Source organism: Gobio gobio (genome assembly GCF_949357685.1).
Source record: "Gobio gobio genome assembly, chromosome: 3".
Taxonomy (NCBI): Eukaryota; Metazoa; Chordata; class Actinopteri; order Cypriniformes; family Gobionidae; genus Gobio; species Gobio gobio.
In genome coordinates this window covers 66,766,819-66,790,451 of record NC_137099.1, presented here as the reverse complement: position 1 = coordinate 66,790,451, position 23,633 = coordinate 66,766,819, and the positions used below count along the sequence as shown (strand labels likewise).

Genomic DNA, 23,633 nt, shown 5'->3' with positions numbered 1-23,633 from the left:
GAAAAACCAGAACACTTGTTGATGAAACTTCTGGCCATGATGCTTTTGACATGGCAATCAACCTTCAAGATTTCTGACAATGCCATCACATCACTTCTTCTGTGCATCAAACAGTTCATGTGGATAATTGGAAATGTTCTCTGTGCTAATACCCTCACTGCCTTTTCAAGCAACATTCCAAAGACTTTATGCTCCTTGAGGAAATGGACTGGTATCCTCCGTGACGACTTCGTACAGTATGTGGTTTGTCCAAAATGTATGACAGTGTACATGCTTACTGAAACCTAAGAGTTCAGACGGGATTGTACAAAGGTTTGCAGGACTTGTGGTCACATCCCATTCTACAATCACCCACAGCAGAGGTCTGCATTAAGGAAGAAATGTGGCTCTGCCTTGCTAAGAAAGGCTACATATTCAAGCGGTGAAGAGTATGTCCATCCAATACGTTCTTACTGTTACAAGAGTGTTGTGCAGTCTCTGGGAGGACTTGTTAAAAGACCTGGATTTGAAGAGAAATGCGAAGAATGGCGAAAGCGGGAAATGCCAAAGGGTGTGTTAGGAGATGTATGTGATGGACAAGTATGGCAGGATTACCAGTATGTGAATGGAGAGCCTTTTTTAGCAGAGCCAAATAATTTGGCCTTGATGCTGAATGTGGACTGGTTCCAACCTTTCAAATATGCACCTTATTCAGTTGGAGCCATCTACTTGGTCATTTTGAATCTACCTCGTGAAGATCGTTTTAAGGAAGAAAATATGATTCTCGTTGGACTAATACCTGGACCAAAAGAGCCATCACTAAACATAAATGCTTTCTTAGACCTCTTAGTTGATGAGCTTCAAGAACTTTGGCATGGCATGATTCTGGAAGACAACTCTTTGATAGGACATCAGGTTTACAGAGCAGCTCTGCTTTGTCTTTCATCAGATATCCCCGCAACTCGAAAATGTGGAGGCTTTGTTGGACATGGAGCATACAGAGGTAATTGAACTATTCAAACATTCTTTATTATAAATGTAAATGTTAAAAAGATATATATATGCTCAAATATAAATGTGTGTGTAACATATTGCATTTAACTTACATTTGCAGGATGCCACAAGTGTTTGAAGACGTTCAGCAAGAAGGAATTTGGTGAAAAAATGGACTACTCAGGATTTGAGCGGTCTTCGTGGGAGCCACGCACGTCAAAGGATCACACACACTATGCTGGATTATCCAAACGGGCAAAGACAAAGGCAGAACAGAAAAGAATTGAACGCGAGTATGGAGCTAGATGGTCAGAACTTTTCCGCTTGAGTTACTATGATGCCATCAGATTTGTCGTCATAGATCCAATGCACAACCTTCTCCTTGGTACCGCAAGACATGTATTCAGACTGTGGACAGAATTAGGAATTTTAACAACAAAAAGCCTTGATGAACTTCAAGCTAGAGTGGAAAACATCAAAGTACCATATGAGGTTGGAAGAATTCCCTTACGGATTTCATCTGGCTTTACAGGATTTACAGCAGATCAGTGGAAAAACTGGACAACCATTTACTCACTGTTTTGTCTGAAGGGGCTTATCAACAACAGACACTATGACATGTGGTTTGACTTTGTGCAGGCTTGTATCATACTCTGCTCCAGAGTCATATCCATCAATAGACTGGAAGTAGCAGATGGATACCTGCAGACATTTCTCTCAAAATTTGTCGAACTCTTTGGCCCATTGCACTGCACCCCCAACATGCATCTACATCTTCATTTGAAAGAGTGCATGTTGGATTATGGACCAGTTTATTCTTTTTGGTGTTTTTCATTCGAGCGTTTTAATGGAATACTCGGAAAATTTAATAACAACAACAGGGCAATTGAAGTCCAGATTATGAGGCAATTTCAGCAGAGCCAACAACTTCATATGCCATGGACATGTGAATATGGTGCTGAATTTGCCAGTATTTTAGGAAAACAAATGGTTGGGACTTTGTCATGCAATGACACAGCTGATATGCTTTATGTGAAACACAGTGTTTTGGTGTCAGCAGAAAGTCTTCTCTTCGGAAACTGTACAGTGGTGCCTCTGTCTCCATTCCACCAGACAATCTTGGATGAGACTGACAGACATGCAATGTTGACAATGTATCATCAGATGTACCCTTGTGTCACTGACATTGACTGTTTTGCCATGACATGCAAACGGGTAACATATCTGAATGTAACTTACTCAATTGATGGATCTAGAGCAGAAAGGTCAGCATATGTATATGCTAAGTGGTGTGGAAACACTAACAGTTTTGAAGAACCCATCCTTGACCCTCTAGACGAACTACGACCAGCCATTATAAAGCAGTTTATAGTTGTTAATGTTGTGTCAAAAGGTACTGCATTCAAACATGTAATTGCACAAGTTTCCTGGCTTCAGCCCCATCCGGAGAGATATTTTTATGGAAAGCCAATAGAAGTTTGGGCGCGTCAGGGAACAGACTTATCATACCCTGCATCATTTCTTCCTGTTGAGCGCATTGCTGGGAGATGTGTGGTTAACACATCCACTGTGCATTTAAGCAAGACCAAAGAAAAGGTCACTGTAGTCATGCCACTATGCACAGTATTTGAGCTCTAGGAAACTGTGATGTAATTGCACAATTATGGAAAGTAAATGTTGTAAAATGTTGTTTGATGTTATTTGCATAGAATGCACATTTTGAGCCTGATTAAAACTCTGTTAAAACAATACATTTTTTTGAAATAAATTATTTTGTGTGTCTTTTTTTTTTTTTACATAACATTGGTTATTGCTAATGACATACAGAGTAATTAATCTACACTGTTAGCCCGGACTTTTGAATCTACTTAAAAAATTGGAGCAAACTGGTTGCCCTAAAAATGTAGTAATGTGAACTAAAACGAGTACATTTAACTTAAAATGTTTTAGTTTAATAAATTCAGAACCTAGATAAAACTCCCCCTGCTGCTACTCTGATTTGCATCTGTGTAGCTCACAGCATGTTCATTAACATGATAAAGCCTCCCCTAGAATTAAGGGGAGGGGGGGTCATGGGGGGACAACTGCCAAGCAAGGCCCACGTCAATTTCCGTCAATTTACAGCAGTTTTCGGAGTTGCCTGCAAATTGCCGTGCACAGTCGTAAACCTGAAGTTTCACGGCAATCTACAGTGCCACATACTGACGAAAATCCCACTTTTCATGCAGTGGGGGCACCCTTTGGAACCCACGTCCCGATCTTAGAACCTCCACGTGTGGCTCCTGGATGGGACGTGGCAGGTTTGAGAACCCTACCCCCTACGGTGGTGGCTACCATCACTTCCGCCAGGGCAGAGTCACGCCTATGCGTTGAAGTGGAACCTCTTCGTCACCTGTTGTTCTTCTTGCCAAGAAGACCCCTGGAAATGCCCAATCGGGTCTGTGATCTCGTTCCTCCAGGAAGGGTTGGATCGAAGGTTGTCTCCTTCCAACCTCAAGGTTTATGTGGCCGCTATATCAGCCTACCACAACCTCTTGGAGAACAAACAGGTAAATTATCAGTTTCCTGAGGGGAGCCAGGAGACTACATCCGACTCGCTCTCCCCTCATGCCCTCTTGGGACCTCGCAGTAGTTTTAGATGCTCTGCAGAGGCCTCCTTTTGAGCCTTTGCAGTCAGTAGATCTTAAGTTCCTGTCTATGGAGACATCGCTCCTGACCGCTTTGGCCTCCGTCAAGAGGGTAGGGGACCTGCAGGCATTTTCGGTTGACGAAGCGTGCCTGGAGTTCGTGCCCAAGGTTCCCACCACTCCGTTCTGAGACCAGGTGGTAAACCTGCAAGCGCTGCCTTTGGAGGAGGCAGACCCAGCCTTGGCACTGCTCTGTCCTGTACGTGCTCTCCACACTTACGTAGACAGGACGCAGTGTTTCAGGACCTCAGACCAGCTCTTTGTCTGTTATGGTGGGAAGCTGAAGGGAAAGGCTCTCTCAAAGCAAATGTTGTCTCACTGGATAGTGGACAGCGTACTTCCTTATATACCCACACGGTGGGGTGGAGTTACGCATGCAAATTCCGCATGCTCATGGCATTGGCTCTGCCATTGGGCGTTTTCTAAGATCTCGAAGATAATTGGCTTCTAAGCGAAAACCCCTTTCGTCAGTCACTGACGTTACGTCTCCGTTCCCTCCTCAGGGAATTAGGGTTACATACGTAACCGAGACGTTTTATGTTGTCATTACATTTCAGTTGTATTTTCAGTTTCAACAAAAGTCATCTAGAATCAACATCGTAGTGTAACTTTGATTCAACAATATTACCATTGATTATTTTTGTTAATTGCAATATTGATTCAACATCAGTTTAGAATCAACATTAGAATCCATCATAGTGTAAAGTTGATTCAATAGCACTACCATTACCATTTTTATCTCACCATCTAACTGTAAATATGTTTATAATCTGTAAATGTTTATTCTGACTAAACGTAACTGTGACCTAATAGTTTTTTAATGCTATTTTCATATTTTTATTCTTAAAATTTGTATTACTATGTTCTTGTTGTGTTTGTATTGTATATGTGCACTGGAAGCTTCATCACCAAGAAAAAATCCTTGTGTGTGCAAGCACACTTGGCAATAAAGCTCTTTCTGATTCTGATTCTGAGTCTGATTCTGATTCATTGATTCAACATCAAATGCAGGTGCAAACGTGATATTGAACTAACATCAATTCATAATGTTGGTTCTATGATATTACAATTTAATTTTTGTTGAAATCTCAACATTGTTTCAACAGTAACTGAGGGTGCAAAAGTGATGTTGAAAATATATTCTGTAATGTTGAATCAATGATATTATCATTGATTTGTAGTTGAAATCTCAACATTGCTTCGACATTATCTGAGGGTGCAAAAGTGATGTTGAAAAAATATCACTTTGTAATGTTGAATCAATGGTATTATCATTGATTGCGGTTGAAATCTCAACATTGTTTCAACAGTGCTAAAGAGCTCTTGAAAAAAAGTATCAATTTGTCATGTTGAATTAATGCTATTACCGTTGATTTGTGCTTGCAATCTCAACATTTCATTATTATCTAAGGGTGCAAAAGTGATGTTGAAAAAATATCACTGTGTAATGTTGAATCAATGCTATTACCGTTGATTTGTGGTTAAAATCTCAGTATTGCTTCAACATTAACTGAGGGTAAAAAAGTGATTCTAAAGCAACTTCACTTTGTAACATTAATTCACTGTAATTGGCGTTGACGCATCAACACTGACTCAACATTGTTTCAATGATTAAATGCTATATGGGATGTGATTGTGTGTGAGAGTGTGTGAGTGTGGAGGCTGCTTTATCCGAAATCAGGGCCTTTTTTGAATCTTGTTTTCTCCTGTTCATGATAGTAAGGGAGTTAGTGTATTGTGTTGTATTTCTCTTTTCTTTTGTAGTTTAGGTAGTTTCTTTCACTTTTAGTTAGAGGGTTATGTTTATCGATTTGGCTTGAAGCCTCGAATCCCTCCCACATTTGTAAATGAAGAGTTTTGTTGTTAACCCTCCACTGACACACCCTTTTTCTCTCTCTCTCTCTTCAGTAGACATCAGTGAACATGTGAAACACATGCAGACAGATGTTAAACTGGGTCAAGCTGCTCACGTTGTGCTGTCCAAAAAACGTTGGCATACCGCAAGGTCATTATTGGCTGGGTTATTTTCCCCTTCCTTTTGAGTAAATAACAGGCGACCATGGAAAGAGCTTAAGACTTTCAGGATAATAAGTAACAGTCAGCAGGAGATTTTCTTTTGGGAATTTCGTATATCACAAACCTTCAAACAGCACAAAACAGTTCAAGACTTGAAAAGAATGCAGCTAAAATGGACACTTCTTTTGGGTGAGTAGATTGTTTTACTCTGTTCACGTGTGTAGTGATGTTAGTATTTCTCAAAATGTATTTTGAGAACCAAAATATAATGTTCTAGGAATGTTCTTTTTAGTTTTTAGTTTTTGCAACCATACAATATCATTCCCAGAACGTGGGAATCCCCAGGGAAGTTATTTTTAAAGAACCAAAAAATAACTTATAGCCTACAGAACATTCCCTAATGTTTATTTTTATTTTTTATAACTAACCTTTAGTTTAGTGTAAAATGAGTTTAATACAGCATTTAATTAAATCAATCAACATTATCAGATAAATACAAAGATTTCAGTGTTAAGTGTAGTGTGAAAGCACAGAAATCATAAATTCATGGTTTCGTTTCTATCTTTATTGACGTTGCGCCCCCGATCTGCACACGCTTGTCCAGTTGGCACACTGTTGCGCCTCCTACACAGTAAAATCCCCAGTGTGGAATCAACACTGCTCAGAGCACATTTCGGCTGCGTTCGAAACCGCATGTAAAAAGCAGTAGGCGAGCGAATATATGTCCGAATCCTTTGTATTTATAAAAGAGTAGGCTAGATCTACCGGGTTTTTGGACAATTTCTCACGAGATTCGGATGTGCGTATAATGTTGCGCTCGAAAATGCCTACCTAGGAGAAAACAGTAGGGGAGCGCGGAGCACAACGCGGGGTTAGTTGCGACACGCATGTTTTAACCCTTTCCACACATGCCAGCATGACAAAACTTAGTGTATTTACTAGTTGCCATATCAACATTATTTAGAGAAAAAATAGCGCCAAAATTGAAAAAATCTCTGGAAGATATTACTGAACATTTATTTAACCATAGCAAAAGTACATTTCTTACTTAAGTTTAGTTTTCATCTCTGTTTTTTTGTGTTTATTTTAAATAAGAAAAATCGATATTTTTTTTTATCTTATATCTGTTATTTAATGGTTGAGATCGTTCTTTAATGATGATCTAACAGCAGAAGAAACGAGCCGCGGGTTAAATCCCAGTTGTGCAGATGGGGTGTGTGTTAACACTGCGTTACAATGAGCCCCTATTAGAAATATGACATTATATTCTATACTTTTATGAATTCTTTTGAGAAACCATGAGAAAAGGGTGAATAATGACTGAGAGTCAATGTTCAGAAATTATTCATTATTATTATGTTGTTAACTATGCTGTATATCTATATTTAGTGTTTGTTGTCAAACTCAAAAATGTGTATATTTTTAATGATTAAAAAATGCCATTATTTTATTTTTAAAATTTAATAATTGTATTTTGTTGAGAAAATATTTTAGTTTGTCTTGGATATATTTTTTATTATTTCAGGTAACTTTTTTAAGCTGTCATTTTAAGCAGTCTTTTGGTCATGTTACAATGTACCCCACCTATGGGGCATGTTGTCATATTTCACTTCCATTCTTTTGGGGTAAATCAAGAAAAAAGTTTACACTGCATTAATGAAACAAAACCACATAATTGTCCTAGACATGTGTGCAATTAATGTAGGAAAAAATAATTACTCTGAACCCCAAGTGGATTTACACAAACTTAGAAAGTCAAAAAGTGTTAGGTTGTGCCCCGCTCTCCCCTACGTGAAAGGATGTTCGAAACCTCAGTAATCATTAAAGAGTAGGCGAGAAATCCCCGGATGACCTACTGATTCCGCCCAGATTGTGAAGGACCCATCGTCGGATAGCCTACTTTTCCATCCCTGCCTTCACATGAGGCCACAAATGTGAGTATTACAAACCAAAATCACGGTTCCTTGTGTTAAAATGGCATTTCCCTTACGAGAGTACTCTCGTATTGCGTTTTGCTAAAAACGCTTATGGGGAATTCCTTTCCTTGAGATATTGAAGCAAATTTTTATCCAAAAATACCTTTTACACGCAGTGCAGCTGCACAGCTCTCAGCAGGAAGCAGCTGCGTGCTGATTGGCTGTGCCGCTGCAACTGCAGCAACCTATAGCGAGACCGCGGGGCGGGACGGACCAATCAGGTCCTTCTAAATTCCCGCCACAAGGGGCAACAGAATTTGCATAGCCAAGGGTAAGACCCTGTCTCGCAAAGGTTAGTCAGATTAATTCTTCTTCAGCGACTGCTATCGCTGAGCTCCGGATCGAAGCCTGCCGTCGACACGCACCCAGCGGAACTCTGCAGCCTGAGGACATTGGATTCTCCGCCTTCAGCCTGCCTTCCAGCTGCGCCATCCGGCACATATCCTTTTTAATACCTTCTGTGTTTTACACATTCAAAAAGAGCTGAGACGTTGTTCCAAATGTCTTGTTCCTGCGCCTCGTGCAGAGGTTTTATCGCGGACGAGGATCGGCACATCATCTGCGTGTCATGTCTCGGACGAGACCACACGCAGACTGCACTCAACCAGGGCGGCTGCCCGGAGTGCGACGAACTGACGCTGCAGACCCTTCGGGCTCGGCTCGCCAGTTTCGACTCGAATCCCGTCCTTTGCTCTCAGCCTCTCGAGCCATGGAAGAAAAAACGTCGCGACCAGAGGCCCCCGGAGCGCTCTGACGAGCACACGCCGGGCATGTCCCCGCGTGCCTCGCCATCCCCCGTATTGTTCGTCGAGGAACAGCACAGCTCCCCTCGCATGGCGGCTGCTACTGTTTCCTTCGGCGGACCGGAGGAGGAAGAGGATGACAGCCTTTCCCTTGCTGCATCCGAAAGCGGGTGGTCAGATGCCGCCTCGGAGCACGCCACTTCGACGCGGACGGCCAGCGGCGCCATAACCTCAGTCGACGCTGAGCTTATGCGTCTGCTCACGAAGGCCGTGGACGACCTCGGCATTGACTGGTCTCAACCCGAGGAGCCCACGAGAAGCCAACTGGATGAGTGGTTTTTCGTGAACCGCCGTCAACCGACCGCTCAAAGGCCCGCTCCCTTCTTCCAAGAAGTCCACGAGGAACTATCAAAGTCGTGGAAGGCGCCATTTTCTTCTCGCACCAAATCCTCTTTTTCTCCAGCGATCTCGGTGGTCAATGCCGCTCAGAAAAAAGGATACCAAGCCCTTCCTCCCCTCCAGGGAGGCGTCGCTGCACACCTTTGCCCGCCCTCCGCCAGAGGATGGCAGTCAAAGGCTGTGCACCCTTCCAAGGCCTGCCGCACTACGTCCAGCCTCGCCGGTCGAGCATTCGCCTCCGCCGGCCAGGCGGCGTCAGCGCTACACTCGATGGCGGTGCTTCAGGTCTTCCAGGCCAAACTCCTCCGTTCCCTGGATGAGTCTGTCCCTGACAACGAGGCTCTGAAGGATCTGCGCGGCGCCACTGACTTGGCCCTGCGCGCCACCAAGGCCAACGCTCAGGCGATTGGCAGATGTATGGCCAGCTTGACGGTGTTGGAGCGCCATTTGTGGCTCAACCTGACTGAAATGAAGGACGCGGACAAGACCGCTTTCCTGGACGCGCCCATGTCGCCTTCAGGATTATTTGGTCCTGTCGTGGTTGGGTTCACAGAGCGCTTCACTGAAGCACAGAAGGCTTCGCAGGCAATGCGACGTTTCCTGCCTAAGCGATCCAGCTCCTCCGCTAGCCGTCACGCTAAAGCTCTGTGAGCCACAGCAGACTGCCGGAGCGTCGAGGTCCCCGACCCAGCAATGTGTCGGAACCTGAGCCTCCGAAGCCGTCCTAGCCAGAGGTATAAAGAGAAGGTGGATAGTGCCCGCTTCGGCCGGTGTACCACCTCGCTCTCTTCTAAAACGTTCCCCAGCTCCCTTCAAGGTGGCTGGGAACACCACATTTACAGCCAACGAGCCCGCAAGCAAGCGCGCTCGTGTGTACAAACGGCGTTTTCACGGCGACCCATATGAGTCACAAAAAGAGCTTTTTCTCTGTAGGCAGTGTGCCAGCATTAAAGCATGTACCCCTACACTCAAGCACTCCCCCATGTTCCCCAGCCCCATGCACTCAGGTGGCTGGAAACATTATTTTGACAGTCAACGAGCCCGTACTCAAACGTGCTCGCCTGTACACAAGCACCAATATTCTATGCCCCCCGACCCCCTGCACACAGAGCCAGTCAGGCTTTTACAGTCGTTACTTCCTTGTACCAAAAAAGGACAGTGGTCTCAGACCCATCCTAGATCTCAGACATCTGAACAAAGCCCTTATGAAGCGCCCGTTCAGAATGTTGAGAACGAAACAAATCCTCGCGCACATTCGCCCGGGAGATTGGTTTTTCACTGTGGATCTAGAGGATACCTATTTCCACATACAAATAGCCCCTCATCACAGGCCATTGAGATTCGCCTTCGAGGGGAAAGTATACCAATACAAGGTGCTACCTTTTGGTCTATCTCTGGCTCCCCGCACGTTTACGAAGTGCATGGAAGCGGCGCTAACCCCGCTGAGGCTTCGGGGAATTAAAATTCTCAACTATCTCGACGACTGGCTCATAATAGCTCAGTCAGAGATACAGTTAATAAACCACAGATCTTGGCTTCTCAACCATTTACAATGCTTGGGACTCAGAAGAGCAAAGAGTTCATTGTCTCCCACACAGAAAGTTTCGTTTATGGGAACAGTATTGGACTCACTGCAGATGAGCGCGTGACTGACGTCACAGCGCGCGCTCTCTGTTCAGAACCGAGCGGTTCCCCTCAGGTCCGGTGCACGCATTCCTCTCAAACACTTTCAGAGGATGCTGGGTCTCATGGCCTCAGCGGCGCCAGTTCTCAGACTAGGTCTGTTACACATGCACCCCCTACAGCACTGGCTGAATGGCCGCGTTCCAGCTCACGCATGGCTCTCGGGCCGATTGCAAATCAAGGTAGACCACAGCTGTGTGTTGGCTCTGGCTCCTTGGAAAAATCCCATCTGGTACAAGACAGGCGTGAGTTTGGGTACTGTTACGAAGTGGAAAGTTATCTCGACAGATGCATCCAACCTAGGTTGGGGAGCCCTTCACGAGGGCAGGCCAGTCTCCGGTCTCTGGTCAGACTCGGAGAGGAGCCTTCACATAAACTGTCTAGAGATTAAAGCGGTCACGCTATCGCTAAGAGCTTTCCTTCCGTACATAAAGCACCACCATGTCCTGGTCCGAACGGACAGCAGGTCGGTGGTAGCCTATATAAATCGCCAAGGCGGTCTGAAATCTATCGATCTGCACTCAATGGTGGAAGAAGTCCTAATATGAGCAGAGCACAATCTGAGCTCGCTGAGAGCGACTCACGTGCCAGGCATTCTGAATCTGGGTCCGGACATGCTGTCCAGGGGCAAAGTGTCCCCTGCAGAGTGGTCTCTTCACCCACATACAATTCAGACAATTTGGGGCAGGTTCGGAGAGGCAAAAGTGGATCTTTTCGCCTCACAAGACAATGCTCAATGCCGAATATATTTCTCCAAGCACAAGGATGCGTTGGCCCACGAATGGCCCAACCTTCCTCTTTATGCTTTCCCCCCAATCTCAATGTTACCTCAGGTCATAGAGAGGATCAGGGAGAGCGAATGCACTGTGCTTTTAATAGCCCCGCTTTGGAGAAATCAACCTTGGTTCTCACTACTGAGTCAGATGGCAGATGCAGCTCCGTGGCCGATCCCGCTGAGGAGAGACCTCCTCATGCAGGCGGAACGGCAGATCTGGCATCCCTGTTTCGATCTATGGGCGCTTCATGTCTGGCCCATCAACGGGTACATGAGAACCTCTCTGAAAATGTATTGAATACTATTACTGAAGCTAGAGCCCCCGCGACCAGGCGGCTCTATTCAGGCAAATGGTCAGTCTTTTCGGACTGGTGTAAAGCGCGAAGTCTGACCCCACATGATTGTGAAGTGTCAGAAGTGCTTACATTTTTACAAGAGCTTCTGGACGCGGGTCGTTCCCCCTCCACGCTCAAAGTTTATGTGGCTGCTATAGCAGCGTATCACATTCAAGTGAACGGACTGTCACTGGGAAAGAACGATCTTATTGTTCGCTTCCTTAAAGGGGCTAGAAGGCTTCACCCACCTCGCCCCCCTTCAGTCCCTATATGGGACCTGTCCACGGTCCTGGATGCCATGAAGAGCTCTGCATTTGAGCCTTTGCATTCGGTGAGCTTAAAGCTCCTGTCACTAAAGACCGCTTTTCTGCTGGCGATCGCGTCAGTTAAGCGAGTGGGTGATCTGCACGTGCTCTCTGTGAGCGCCTCGTGTCTGGAATTTGGGCCAAACGACTCCAAAGTCATCCTCAAACCAAGACATGGATATGTACCTAAAATGCTTTCAACTCCGTTCAGAGCACAGGTCATTTCACTCCCAGCACTTTCATCACCGTTAGATGAAGAAGATGCTAATTTGCTCTGTCCTGTCAGAGCGCTGAGGATATACATAGAGCGTTCCGCTGCTTACAGGCAAACTGAACAGCTCTTTGTGTGCTTTGGCGGCCGCATCCGAGGGTGCGCGGTTACAAAGCAGACCTTGTCACGTTGGATAGTGGATGCTATCTCATTGGCCTATGAGTCTAAAGATCTCAGCTGCCCCTTAGGCGTTAAAGCCCATTCTACTAGAGGCATGGCCTCTTCGTGGGCTTGTTCTACTGGCATTTCTCTGAATGATATCTGTGCGGCGGCAGGCTGGGCCTCCCCGTCCACTTTTATCAAATTCTATAATTTAGATGTTCCGGCTTTACAAGCTGGGCTTCTTGCTGTGTAAACAGATTTAACCCCTTAAGGCTCCAAAAGAATATTGTATAAGTCATAAGCACATTCCTTATACGGCTCGAATTATCTTGGCCACTCATTATTCCTGGCCCGACTATAGCTGTGTCCCAAAGTGAACGGCGCGCACTTCGAAGGCCGCATTTGAAGTGTGATTGCGTCATAGCGGCACTACGAAGGCTGTCCCAATGTGAAGGCTGCACCCTCTGAAGGCCGCATTTGAAGTGCGATTGCGTCACAGCGGCACTACGAAGGGTGTCCCAATGTGAAAGCTGCACCTCTGAAGGCCGCATTTGAAGTGCGATTGCGTCACAGCAGCGCGACGAAGGCTGCCGCAAGTCGAAAGCGACTCAAAATGCGCCCTCCTTTTCTCAGGCAAAGGAAGGGTACAGCAGCTGGAACCTTACCACAACTTCGCAGCCTACCCTATCCCAGAATTCATAGCACACTGGTGATTACAGGATTTGACTGGTCCGCATTCCCGCAGCACTCGATCAGATTTCTTGCGGCGCGGGTTTCCCAAATTCCCCAGTGAAAGACGGTAGCGGTCAGTAACTCAAGTGTAGCCTGGCGCAACTGCTTGAACTTGAAGTAAACAATACGTTTAGTGCATTCGTGGTAGAGCAACCTGGCAAGATAATTTCCCAATTTTAACTTGCATAAGTGTTATTTATTTCTCAACCATTCTCTCAAGAAGAGGAATCAGTCCATTCTCTCCTTTTTTGCTCTTTTTTTCTTTTATCTTTCTTATTTCTGCACTTTCTTTAAATACAAATTAGATCTGCGCAGGGCTGTTTTTTCGTCCCGCTCCCGCTATATGATCTATTTGTGACGTTGCCTTAACGTAAACAGAGTCGGATTCAAATGCAAGTAAAAGTATTTATTTGGACATAAGTTCAAGAGATCGCAACAGTGCAGAGATGTCCAGGTGGTGAGACGCTTGGCAGCACAGGGACGCTGAGGACAACCCAGATCTCCAGAGAAGAGTGTTGATGCTGGAATGGTGAGAGGTGAAGGTACTGACGCTCACACGAAGACCAGGAAACGAGGAACACGAAGACCAGGGAACGAGGAACACGAAGACCAGGAAACGTGGAACACGACGACCAGGGAACACGGATGACAGCAGGAGAGAACAGGAGGCAACCGGGAACACACGAGGAACATCCAACAACGCTCTGACAAATGACATGACAAACAGAGAGACATTAAATAGGCTGCGCTGATGAGCAGCAGGTGAAGCGCTGATCACCGCCGCAGGTGATCTCAATCAGCGCAGCGCCCAATCACACACACCAACACCTACACACACACACATACGTAAACGTACCAGAAGGAGATAATGAATTCATGAACCGTGACAGTACCCCTCCCCCTAGGAACGCCTCCTGGCGGTCCCAGGAGGACCTACCTGTTGATTGTAATCATCAATAAGGGAGTGATCCAGAATGTCCCTAGCAGGAACCCAACTTCTCTCCTCCGGACCGTAACCTTCCCAGTCCACCAGGTACTGGAATCCGCGTCGCCTCCGTCTCGAGTCCAGAATGCGATTAACCGAATACGTTGGTTCCCCATCTACGAGACGCGGCGGTGGGGGAACCGGGACAGGCGGGTTAAGATGTGAATGAAAAACAGGCTTTAATTTGGATACATGAAAGGCAGGGTGAATTCTCCTGTACGCCGGAGGAAGTTTGAGGCGGACTGTCACCGGACTAATGATCTTGGTGACAGTGAATGGGCCAATAAATTTAGGAGCAAGTTTGTTAGATACGGAACGGAGCGGAATATTCTTGGTAGAAAGCCACACTTTTTGACCCACGACGTATACGGGAGGCTTAGACCGGTGGCGATCGGCTTTAGCCTTAGTGCGCCAAAATTTGGACACAAATTGGGAACCCCTGTCCGAGACCACGTCCATCGGGAGGCCATGTAACCGAAAGACGTGGTCTACGACAGTCACCGCTGTCTCCTTGGCTGAGGGTAATTTGGGAAAGGGAATAAAATGTGCTGCCTTCGAGAACCGGTCCACCACGGTTAAAACAACCGTCATGCCATTAGAGGGCGGGAGGGCGGTGACAAAATCTAGCGCGATGTGGGACCAGGGTCTCGAAGGCACCGGCAGCGGCTGGAGTAACCCATCAGGGGATCGGTTAGACGTCTTGCCAATGGCACAAACCGAGCATGCCAAAACAAAACTGCGGATGTCACAAGCCATTAATGGCCACCAAAATCGTTGCTTTATCAAACCGCTAGTCCGGTTTACTCCTGGATGACAAGCTATGTTGGAGCAGTGACCCCATCGAATAACTTCGGACCGTAACTCCTCCGGCACAAACAATCGACTCGGTGGGCCGCCGGGCGGAGGCGTTACCCCTTCTAAGGCCGATCTGACCTTCGATTCGACCTCCCATGTGAGTGTGGAGACCACTATTCTCTCGGGCAAAATACACTCGGGAGTAATCGGGCGTTCGGATGGATCAAAAATACGAGATAAAGAGACGGGTTTGATGTTCTTAGACCCGGGGCGGTACGAGAGTAAAAAGTCAAAACATCCGAAAAAAAGTGCCCACCGAGCCTGCCTGGAATTGAGTCTCTTAGCAGTTCTAATATACTCCAAATTCTTATGATCGGTCCAAACGATAAAAGGTACCCCTGACCCTTCTAACCAATGACGCTACTCCTCCAACGCTAATTTGACGGCCAACAATTCTCTATTACCAATGTCATAATTACATTCGGCAGGAGACAAACGATGGGACAAAAACGCGCAAGGGTGCATCTTGTCATCTGAAAGAGAGCGTTGGGATAGAACTGCACCTACCCTCACCTCTGATGCATCGACCTCCACCACGAACTGACGTGAGGGATCAGGGGCGACTAGGATGGGAGCCGAAACAAAGCGGCTTTTGAGTTTGGCGAATACAGCCTCAGCTGTATCCGACCACCTGAACGTAGTTCTGGGGGATGTCAAGGCAGTCAGAGGCGCGGCCAGTTGGCTGAAGTTGCGAATTAACCGCCGACAGAAGTTGGCGAACCCCAGGAACCTCTGCAGGGCCTTACGGGAATCTGGACTTGGCCAATCTATCACAGCCTTAACCTTGTCAGGGTCCATATGCACTCCCTCAGATGAGACGATGTACCCTAGGAAAGGAACAGACTGTGCATGAAAAGCGCATTTCTCCGCCTTGACAAAAAGCCCATTCTCTAGCAACCTCTGAAGCACTCGTCTGACGTGTTGAACGTGTTCCTGGAGAGACGAAGAAAAAATCAATATGTCATCCAGGTAAACATATATGAACTGATCGACCATGTCTCTCAACACGTCATTGACGAGTGCCTGGAAAACCGCAGGGGAGTTGGACAGCCCGAACGGCATCACCAAGTATTCAAAGTGCCCCCTAGGGGTATTAAAAGCGGTTTTCCATTCATCCCCCTTCCTGATGCGAACCAAATGATATGCATTATGTAAATCCAGTTTTGTGAAGACGGATGCTCCCTGCAACCTCTCGAAAGCTGAAGACATCAACGACAAAGGATACGTTTTCTTTACCGTGATGTTATTCAGCCCTCGGTAATCAATGCAAGGTCGCAGCGAACCATCCTTCTTCCCCACAAAAAAGAACCCCGCCCCCGCTGGAGAAGAGGAAGGGCGGATGAACTCGGAGGCTAGAGAATCAGAAATATATTTCTCCATGGCCTCCCTCTCTGGAACAGAAAGAGAGTAAAGCTTGCCTCTAGGCAGAGACTTACCTGGGAGTTAATCTATCGCACAGTCATAGGGACGATGCGGAGGAAGAGAAGCAGCACGGGACTTACTGAACACCTCCTTCAGGTCAAGGTACTCGGAGGGCACGTTAGACAAATTCACCACCTCCTTCTGAAAAACAGGACGAGACACAGACGAACAGGCAGACACAAGACAAGACTCATAACACTTATTACTCCAGGATGAAACAGAAATGTTGTCCCCAGTCAATCCTTGGGTTATGCTGGACCAGCCAAGGATGACCGAGGACAACGGGAGCCAGGGGTGAGTCCAGAAGAAAAAATGAAATGAGTTCCATGTGGTTGCCTGATGTGATGAGTGTCAAAGGTCTGGTGGTGAGTGTGATATCGGGAAGTTCCTGACCGTTGAGTGCGCTGACCTTGATAGTGTCCTGTAGTGCAGTGATGGGTATACCCAGGGTGCGTGCCAATGTTAAGTCCATGAAATTACCTTCCGCCCCTGAGTCCAGTAGTGCTTGGCAGACGTGACACTGGGCTGCCCACAGCAGTCTTACCGGAAGGAGAGTAGAGGATGAGGTCTTCTCCACGGAGATCCCGCCCGACAGTAGCCTCTGATTTACCGCCGGGCTTGGTCTTTTACCGGACATCTATCCCGGAAGTGGCCTCCCTCGCCACAGTAGAGGCAAAGACCCCGGGATCTCCGTCTCTCTCTCTCCTCCTCCCGGGAAAGCCGAGCACGACCCACCTGCATGGACTCAGGATCGAAAGTGGGACTGACCGCACCCCATCTGCTGGCCTAAGGGCATTCGACATTAACGGGTTGACGCATCCTCCTGGATGACTGCTCCATCCGACTGAGGCGACTGTCCACCCTCAAGGCCAGTTCGATCAGCTCATCGAGTCCTTCAGGAAGGTCCAGAGTAAAAATCTCTCTCTGGATGCGGTCAGCCAGCCCATGCAGGAACATATCCCACTGTGCCTCCTCGTTCCAGTGGCACTCAGCGGCGAGGGTGCGGAACTGAATGGAAAAATCAAACACGCGCTTCCTCTCTTCTGAGAGTGCCTGGAACGAGGAACAGCAGCGATGACGATTCTCCCACACCGCCGTTCCCCATAACGCCGCCCGTCCGGAGAGTAGAGTAAGAACAAATGCCACCTTTGCCTCTTCCGTGCAGAAAGTCTGAGGTTGGAGCGCAAAAAACATAGAACATTTAGTCAAAAAAGGTCTACAATAGTTGGGCTCACCAGTATATACCTCAGGGCTGGGTAGGCGTGGTTCATAGTGGCGGGTCGGCGCTGCTGATACGGGGGGAAGCGGCGGTGGGCTGGGCACAGCGGGACAAGAGAGTTGTTTGATCGCTTGGGTCAGCTCGGACACCTGTGCCACCAAGGTCTGTACAGTGCGTCCCGTGACGGCCAGATTCTCCTCCTGTTGATCCATCCTGGAGACGCTGTGTGTCAGAAACTCATTTAAATCTGAAGAACTTGCTGAATCCATCCTTCTTGGTCAGAGCGTTCTGTGACGTTGCCTTAACGTAAACAGAGTCGGATTCAAATGCAAGTAAAAGTATTTATTTGGACATAAGTTCAAGAGATCGCAACAGTGCAGAGATGTCCAGGTGGTGAGACGCTTGGCAGCACAGGGACGCTGAGGACAACCCAGATCTCCAGAGAAGAGTGTTGATGCTGGAATGGTGAGAAGTGAAGGTACTGACGCTCACACGAAGACCAGGAAACGAGGAACACGAAGACCAGGGAACGAGGAACACGAAGACCAGGAAACGTGGAACACGATGACCAGGGAACACGGATGACAGCAGGAGAGAACAGGAGGCAACCGGGAACACACGAGGAACATCCAACAACGCTCTGACAAATGACATGACAAACAGAGAGACATTAAATAGGCTGCGCTGATGAGCAGCAGGTGAAGCGCTGAACACCGCCGCAGGTGATCTCAATCAGCGCAGCGCCCAATCACACACACCAACACCTACACACACACACTTACGTAAACGTACCAGAAGGAGATAGTGAATTCATGAACCGTGACACTATTAAGCACCGCACCCTCCCGCTCGCGCTTCAAATCCACTCCGTGCTCACGCGCTATAAATTATTTTATTCCCGACCGATCCAGCTAAATTTAGATTTCGTTTCCAGAATCTCTGTTTTAAATGTCCCCTACAGAAAGAGAGAGAGACTGGGGAAAACAGAAGTAAAAGGCTATGTTGGCCAAGCAATCATTTATTTATTTTTTCTTATAGGCATACTGTCAACACCTAAAATATGTCACAGACAAAAATAGGCTAAATCAAATACGATATCTGTCACTCAAAACTATAAGTCAAAATGCAAATAAACGAAAACTGCTGACTTAACTGCAAAATAGAGTATTTTATATGAATGAATGAATAAATTAATGTCGCTCACTGATGACGGTCCATTATACCGAAAGTCTCCTCGAAAGGCTGAATGTAAAGTCGTGGCCGGGATGCACAGAACAATTTCTCTATATTATTATTTTTTTATTTTATGCAAGTTATTTGTAAATGAAACCAAGTAATTGCTGTCTATAGTTAATTTTCGTTAACTTGAAATGTGTAGGCTAAATAAAAGAGAGGTTGTTTTGTACATTCTGTTTATTTTTGTAATGCAAGTTATAATTTGTAGAAATTCATATGTTCATGCATATATTTTCTTGTCATGTAAATTAAAATGTGGAAATGAAAATAAATTGGTCTATACATTACTTAAAGTACTTTTTTACCTATTTTTATCTAATAGTTTTTTTAACTATTCGTAGGCCTACAATAAACATCAGAAACAACAGAAATTTAAATTAACAGCTGAAACAGAAGAACACATTTCTACACTTTCATTGAGCTGAGCGGGAGATGCTGGTGGAGCTGGACCGGGATGGTAATGCACAATAGAAACCCTGGTAAGGCCTGTGCCAGCGGGACATCATCTTCATCTGGGATGAGCGCATATTTCCACTGTCTGCAGGTTTGCGGGGCTGAATCGGTCGACGGCTGGCATGTCATAAAAAGTATAGCTACATTTGCATCTGAGATGATGTGAGTTGAATAAAAAAATAAAATAAAATAAGTACTTAAATAAAGACTTGGACGTAAATATATAAATGTTTAAAATATATTGTAACAGTTACATTTAACATAATAAATGAACAATAGTTGCAACTTAACGATTAAATATTTAACCAAATACAGATGTAGCTACGTGCTTATGGTCCGGTCTCCCATCATCGCAGGCTTTGAGGCATGTCAAAATCCAATAAAACTCATAAAAAGCAAGAAATAAATAAATAAATTCTGCTCCATTTCTCTTTTTAAAATGTCCTCACGAACGTCCGCTGTCAGTTGTCACACACCTGCTACAGCCCATTCAACGACGCTCGGTTCAGTGTTGCCAAGTCTGGAATTGGGAGGCATTTACTGCTGATGTGGTTTGTTTTGTTTGTAGCCTATAGTCCACAGGTGTAAGTTGTCTTTACTTTAGCAGTATTTGTACTGGGCGCCCCCCCGCGTTTTGGCATATGCTGGCCCATTTTGGCCGTGATTCCGCTACTTTTGATTTGTGTGAGACCGCATGGGCACACGTCCGAACTTAATCCACTGTATTAGCAACCAGTATTAGACTTCGTTTAGGACTTAGTCAATACAGTTGTGAGTGGGCTGTAAAAACACGTTTTTATATATATGAGCTCCAGACCAGTAACACACACACGTCTTTAAAGTGGATTTACATAAACCACATACATCATAAAGATAAAGATGCTTACTAAATGTTTATTTAACATCTGACAGGAACATTTTCGATAAGTATTGCAGATCACATCACAGCATGAAATAGACATCTGATGATGTGTGTGCGCTATAATGTAGAGTTCACTGTTGTCAACACTGTTTACATGAACGTCAGTAATGTTAATAAATCTACATAAAGTAACTAAACATAAGTTATCTTTTTTATTTGTCCATAAGTACTGTTGATGAATTGAGGAACATTAACACATCAGCAACTACCTCAACATACTGAGCACATAAACTTTTATGCTTTTATCAAGGTGTTGTTTAAGATCCAGGTCTGATGTTACAGGGGTAGAAGAGCACGTGTGTATTTATCTGGTGGAGAGAGGGTGATGAAGGAAGGCTGTCATCAAAGGCTTTGAGTATACCCACTGAGCAAAGTTATGTCCAAAAGACGTCTTTTCAATTTCTTTGCCCCTAGAGGCGTACGTTGAAAAGACGTCCACTGAGGAGCCAGAATGAAAGTTTTTATGACGTCTGTTTTTGACGTGTTCTGCACGTCCGATATAGACGTTCATGGAACCTCAAGGTTAAAAACTAGTTCAAATGTGCTCATTGTGGACATATTTTCCATTTGTAATTGCAAAGCAACTCACAGACAGTGTGTGTTTGTCCAGAAATCATGAAAATAAAAGAAACTTAGCTCACACCTTTAGACACTTTAGACAACTTAGTATCTGTAATTCACACATCGTTGGATCGTGAGAGACACATCTACGGGAACCAAGAGCCCAACTGAAGCAAACGCTTCCCACCACAATGGTGACTTCAAATGAAGCATAAATATCAACATCTAAACCTCTGTTAATTCTCAGTAAGAGCTTCTGTAGACGTCTGACAGAAATAGTCAAAGTGTGTCTTATATCTGTGATTAAGGGCAGCACCAGTGTCTCAGTGGGAAACACTGTCTCCTCACAGCAAGAAGATCATGGATTGAATCCCACGATTCTCTCACGATCCACACTGTAAAAAATTGTGCTGTAAAATAACGGTAATCTACTGGCAGCTGTGGTTGCCAGCAATATACTGTTAATTTACGGCCCTCTACTGTTTATTTACAGCTCTCCTTTATTACAGTATGTTACCGTAATAATACCATGAAAGGTAACTCTTTTCATTTGAAAAACTGATTGCTTCAAACAGTTCTCATTTTAAAACTAGTAATCATACAGTGTTTGTACTGTAAGCATTTAATTTGAGTCCACTGAAAAGGAACATTTCTTAATATAAACTGCAAACACGTAATGTGTAGTAGTGAAAGTAAATGACTTTAACTTCAATTTTTACAGTTCATCGCTAGCAATAGCACACATGTATGTGATAAATTACTCAACAGCTCATTACTGCATTAGCAAACACAGTCACTGACTTTAAATAAAGCAACAAGCAGCATTTCATCAGTGTTTCTCTGCTCATCCTGGACTGAAGCACAGGCTCTACTCTCCAGCACAATGGTGACCCACAAAACGAATTAATTAAACTAAAAGATCCCTTCTATATCATCTTGTGCAACAACACATAGAAACAGTTCATTTTAATATTTACTCTCCTTATCAGTTACAGACTTTGCACAACTTTTTTCTATTAACTTTCACTACTATTTCAGTGAAAATATCTTGATTCATCTGGTAAATCTGACTGTTACGTTTTACAGTATATTACTGTTTTTTCTTTGATTTTACGGTAATCTACTGGCAGCTCTGGTTACCAGTAAACTGCTGTTTTTTTTACAGTACTTTTCCGTAAATTAATTTACAGTTGTTTACCGTTATTTTCATCTAATTCCTTTAACCCTTTAAACTCCACAGCAAAATCTTCAGTTTTTTAAATGAACACTTATATGTGTCCACACTACAGAGTGTTAGAGTAATTGAAGCATTGTTGAAGTTAATTAGATAATTAAGAGATTAATTAAGTGATAATTGAGAATTAGTGATGAGCACCTGCTGTTAACAAGCAGAACCACTCAAGGAAAGAGAAGTACAACTGACTTCAGCCACAGCCTTAGATGAAATCAACTGAAAATAAAAGAAGACAATAAAGCAGAGGAGGATTAAACAACTCCACAAACAGCATTACCAGCTTCACTTATTACTAACCAGATTTACTTTATTTCTGTCAGACATCTACAGAAGCTCTTATAGAAAATTAACTTTTGATGTTTAATTGAAAATGTTTGGTCACCATTATGGTGATTAGTGTTTGCTTCAGTTGGGCTCTTGACCCTTTTCTTTGGCTTCTATAACTGTGTGTTTCTTAGACACATTTGTTGTAGCAAAACACTTGTGATCAGGAGTTATTGGTTGTGACATAAACATAATGGAATGCTTGGTTCATTCATGTCATTCATTGTCTATTCCCTAAACAAAACCTTTTATATATATATATACATCTCATATTACCCCTATTTTTCTTTACCAAAACTGTGACAGTTTGTAAAATATCAAGTAGTGATTAGGAATCAGTTATGAAGGATTTTTAAACTCACGAAATACATAAAAAGTTTTGTACTATGGTGCCATTTTGACTCACATAGACATGAAGAATCCGCATATGAATCTCAACAATGGTGACAGTCAAAAAAAAAAGATGAACAGATCAATTCTGAATATGACAAAACACTACCAAAAGTCAACACAAAAACAACACCAAAAATAAAGGTAAATATGAAGAATTAAAGAAAATAACCAGGCTATTCATCAGCATAATTTATTCATGCCGCAATGCATGCTGGGAGTCATGGATGATTTTTGCACAATTCTCTTTAATTCATCTTGATTTAACTGAATTATATCAGGTTTCTGGTTCAAATGTAATTGATTCATGTTAAACTGACTTAAAACCGTAACTCTTTGACATAAGTTGATGTTTGCAGAATGAAGCTTTTGATTGTCACCCATTGTTGAGATTCATATGCCGATTCTTCATGTCTATTTGAGTCTGAATGACTCTGGTATTCAAAAAGTATTGACCACAAGCTTTTTTCCTGTCCTTCAAATTATCTGGCTTCATCTATATCATTATAGATTAGATTATGAAGGAGCTCAGTGAATCAGACCAATAATAAATAGTCAACATCATCTGTTTACATTTTCTTTCGGCTTTGCATGCTATAACAAATGCAGTTAAAACACACAGTTAGAGCAACTATAGAAAAAAACTAATGTTATTATGTCAAGGTTCAAGAGCCCAACTAAAGCAAACACTAATCATCATAATGGTAACGTCAAAATAAGTTCTGTAGACGTCTGACAGAAATAAAGTTAGTCTGGTTAGTAATGTGTGAAGCTGGTAATGCTGTTTATGGAGTTGTTTAATCCTCCTCTGCTGAAATCTTCAGAGATTTAATGTCTTCTTTTATCTTCAGTTGATGAAAGCAACTTTTTCTGTTCATGTATCTCTTTCCTTCGGTGATAACAGCAGGTGTTCATCAGGTGTTTGAATTCACTCACTTATTTTTGCTCACTATCAGTAAACTAGTGTAGGGAATAGTGAATGAGTTTATAGGGCGTGATTTGGAGCACAGCCTCTGAGTGTCGACTTTGAGCACTG

The 23,633-nt window shown here is 44.3% G+C and overlaps 1 protein-coding gene across 2 annotated transcripts in view; it reads left to right on the top strand.

The window, feature by feature from the left end:
• Nucleotides 1-23,633, top strand: part of LOC307123536 (adhesion G protein-coupled receptor E5-like) — a 224,242-nt gene that overhangs the window by 161,669 nt on the left and 38,940 nt on the right. Inside the window, exon 1 of one of the 2 annotated variants that reach the window (XM_079812092.1) lies at nucleotides 19,171-19,192. The exons of the other annotated variant lie outside the window; for it this stretch is intronic. Within the exon in view, the coding sequence (XP_079668218.1) occupies nucleotides 19,174-19,192 (19 nt within the window). The 5' untranslated portion in view covers nucleotides 19,171-19,173. Of the gene's footprint in view, nucleotides 1-19,170; nucleotides 19,193-23,633 lie in introns of those variants that run through there. 2 annotated transcript variants of the gene reach the window in all.